At 32.4% G+C, this 3024-nt stretch overlaps 1 protein-coding gene across 1 annotated transcript; it reads right to left on the bottom strand.

The window, feature by feature from the left end:
* Nucleotides 1–1079: 1079 nt before the first annotated feature.
* On the bottom strand, nucleotides 1080–2588 carry LOC122594310 (metal tolerance protein 10-like). The gene is made up of 5 exons (XM_043766786.1): nucleotides 2526–2588; nucleotides 2077–2322; nucleotides 1859–1939; nucleotides 1516–1746; nucleotides 1080–1424 (listed from the first exon to the last, which is right to left on the bottom strand). The coding sequence occupies exons 1-5, from the start codon at nucleotides 2571–2573 to the stop codon at nucleotides 1080–1082; spliced, it is 951 nt and encodes a 316-aa protein (XP_043622721.1). The 5' UTR covers nucleotides 2574–2588.
* Nucleotides 2589–3024: the final 436 nt, after the last annotated feature.

Raw genomic sequence — 3024 nt, 5'->3', positions numbered from 1 at the left:
GAATTTCCAAGTTTAGATCAATTGTATTTCATAAGTTGTTAGGATATTTACATTTATGTATTATCTTGGTTCCGCAACAACTTTGTATTTTATTTAACGTTAATAAATAAAATACATTTGAAAATTACAACTTGTTCTCACAATTTTTACTCTATTGTAATTACTTATTGCATTGCCATTTACTTATTGCCACCTTTAAGTAATCTAACCAAGAACTTGGTATACATTCACTGCAACTGGTCGTCTCCAGTTCAATGTTTATATTGCAAAGAATTATCACCATCGACATAGAGGTGTGTTTAGGTAGTACCGGCCATCTATTGAGTTGGGACTTATAGTTTCCCTGATGTGAGTGAGGGTTTTCAAATGTTGTATGTCTAACTAAATATCTTGAGAAAAAAAAACTTAAATGCTTTTTCAATTCGGGAAGAATAGCAATAAATGTGATAAATTTAATAACATAAACAAAAAAATCCTCACCCCAAATTAGAGAGGAATAATTAATCTTTCTAATTCATAAGAAATCCTTTTAATTTATAGGATAACGAGGATAACGATATGTAGAAATTTATAGTTGTACCCTTCTCCGTTTGGGCCTCTTACAATTAACACCTAGCCATTAACCATTAACGAAACCCAAAATGACTCTTCCTAACCCATCTCCGTTTGGGCCTCTTACAATTAACACCTAGCCCAGCGTATTAGAATCAACATGAATTGGATGGAAGAATGAATTGATGGAACTTTTTATGCATATAATGAAATGATGATGTATGGAGGAATAAAGATACTTGTTTTTAAAATTATCTTTGCCATATCATTTTATTACTTATCTTATAATGATAAGAAAACAAAGAGAAATTGTAACCATGTATCTCACTTTGACCATATTACAATTAGTAATTATATGTATAGACAGAATCATCAAATGTATAATGCTATCTATCATCTAAGCAAATGAATTACAGTACAATCTTAGGAATGCAATTAGTATTATTTGTTACTATAATTTATATATATATATATAAGTTCTATTAAAATTTTCTTAAGACAATCTATCTTTGTTTGGTTAATTGGTTTCAAGCCTTTCCTTTATGTTCAGGTACATGAGTATACTCAAAGTCAATATGAACAAAAGCTCGTTCTACTTCTGGCAATCGCTCTAGCTTTTCTTGTAACATTTCACCGATATCGTGTGCCTCACTTAGTACCATATCCGCAGGCAACACTATATCTACCTCCACAAAGTAATGACTCCCAAATGTGTATGATCGTACTGTATCAATGTGTTGTATTTCTTTGTGATGGTTCCAAACCAAATATGTCAATTTTGCCAAAAACTCGGGAGGAGCCGTTCTTCCTATTAACATCCATACGTTCTCTATTACGGTCTTTGTCCATGTATTGATGGTATAGAACGCAATCTACACGTAACAAAAACATCATCGATCAACATGCTTAGCATGGTTGTTTTTGGTTATTAGACCAAACAAATGATGGTATTCATGTACTTACAATTATTGCTCCAATAGGATCGATCCACCATTTGTATCGTATGGCCAACACAGTAGCGGCTAACCCAATGGAATTTGTGATGACATCGAAGAAATGATCTTGAGCGTAGGCTCTCACTATTTCATTTTCAAATCTTCGGCAATAAACCATGAGTATGAACTTCACGACTGTAACAAACACCATGATAGCGATCACCCACATTTCATCGTCATGATCCTTGCTAGGGTGAGTCTGCAATCAGCGCGATTAAGTGACTAAACATTCTCATGTTTGGGGAAATTAAAGTAATAACATGAAACAAAAATGTCACTAAAAAAATACTCTGCATAAGATGGCTTCATACATGTGCAATGAGTTCCCTGGCAGACTCTAACAATATTTGGAAACCAAGAGTTGCCATTACTGATGCGAAAACGATGATACCCTGAAAATCAAATAGTGACTACTTAACATACTTTAAACTAGAATGAAAAATTTTAAAATTTGATTACAACTTTGATTGCTTCATGTCAGAATGAAAAAAAAAAAAGAAAAAAGAAGAGGTTATGATGACAAGCTTACAACAGGTTGCATACGATTCTTCCCAATCGGATAGTGATATTGGTTAGGATTTCTCATAGCAGCTGAAGTAAACCATAAAATGAATCCAGATAACAAGTCCAAAAATGAATCCAAAGTTGATGCAATAACTGCCAATGATCTACTCTCGAAGGAGGCGTAGAGTTTAGCAAGGAAAAGCACCAAATTAGCTACATTCGACACATATATAGCCATTCTCTCATTCCGAGCAAGGTTCTCCATCTCATCCTGTAAAAATAATGAGGAAGTATATATAATACGAGTACGTAGTTAAACAATCTATATCATATATTGATCCTAATAACATGCTACGAAATGCTAATGTTACGCTAATTAAGGACAACAAAATTTTAGACTAATTTGTTGTTACTCCACTATTATTTTCTTTTGAAAATAATAAGAAATCGCAATGAGAGAATGAATTGAACTACCTCAGTTAGAGCTCCAGGTAAAAAACCTGATTTGCTCATTGTTTCCATCTCACTGAACCCTTCAAAGAGCCTTTCTTGTTTTTTGTAGTATGCTTGAACCTTTCCTTGTTTTTCTAAGAGAATCCATACATTAAAACTTATTATTTTTAATAGCTAGACTATGTAACAATAACAATATATATAAGATAAAATAGTAGTATACAATATGAGAAATTGTTGTGTCTACGAAACCGAATATTATCAACTCTTACTTATCATTTATCAAGTATAGTGTTCTTTTATTTATGGTGAATGGTCCACAATTTCTACCCCTATTCTTAATTTACCTCAATATATTACACAATCAGTGTTATATCCGTACGTACATCACTAAATGTAAAATGCCTTAAATTAAGCACAAGTTAATAATATATGAAACATACATATAATAAAGATATAATGAGAAATAGCATAAATTTATGCAATTACTTGGAGTTGGGAGCAAGCGGCGAAGAGTAGA

This window comes from Erigeron canadensis, chromosome 3, assembly GCF_010389155.1.
Source record: "Erigeron canadensis isolate Cc75 chromosome 3, C_canadensis_v1, whole genome shotgun sequence".
NCBI lineage: Eukaryota > Viridiplantae > Streptophyta > Magnoliopsida > Asterales > Asteraceae > Erigeron > Erigeron canadensis.
This window is presented reverse-complemented; position numbering and strand designations above follow the sequence as displayed.

What these genes read in the sequence shown, in the direction of transcription:
- LOC122594310 (XM_043766786.1), bottom strand. Translation starts at nt 2,573, where the DNA reads ATGGAAACAATGAGCAAATCAGGTTTTTTACCTGGAGCTCTAACTGAG. An exon ending in TACCTGGAGCTCTAACTGAG is followed by an intron (nt 2,323 to 2,525) that starts GTAGTTCAATTC and finishes TTATTTTTACAG; the next exon opens with GATGAGATGGAGAACCTTGC. An exon ending in ATCCTATTGGAGCAATAATT is followed by an intron (nt 1,425 to 1,515) that starts GTAAGTACATGA and finishes TGTTACGTGTAG; the next exon opens with ATTGCGTTCTATACCATCAA.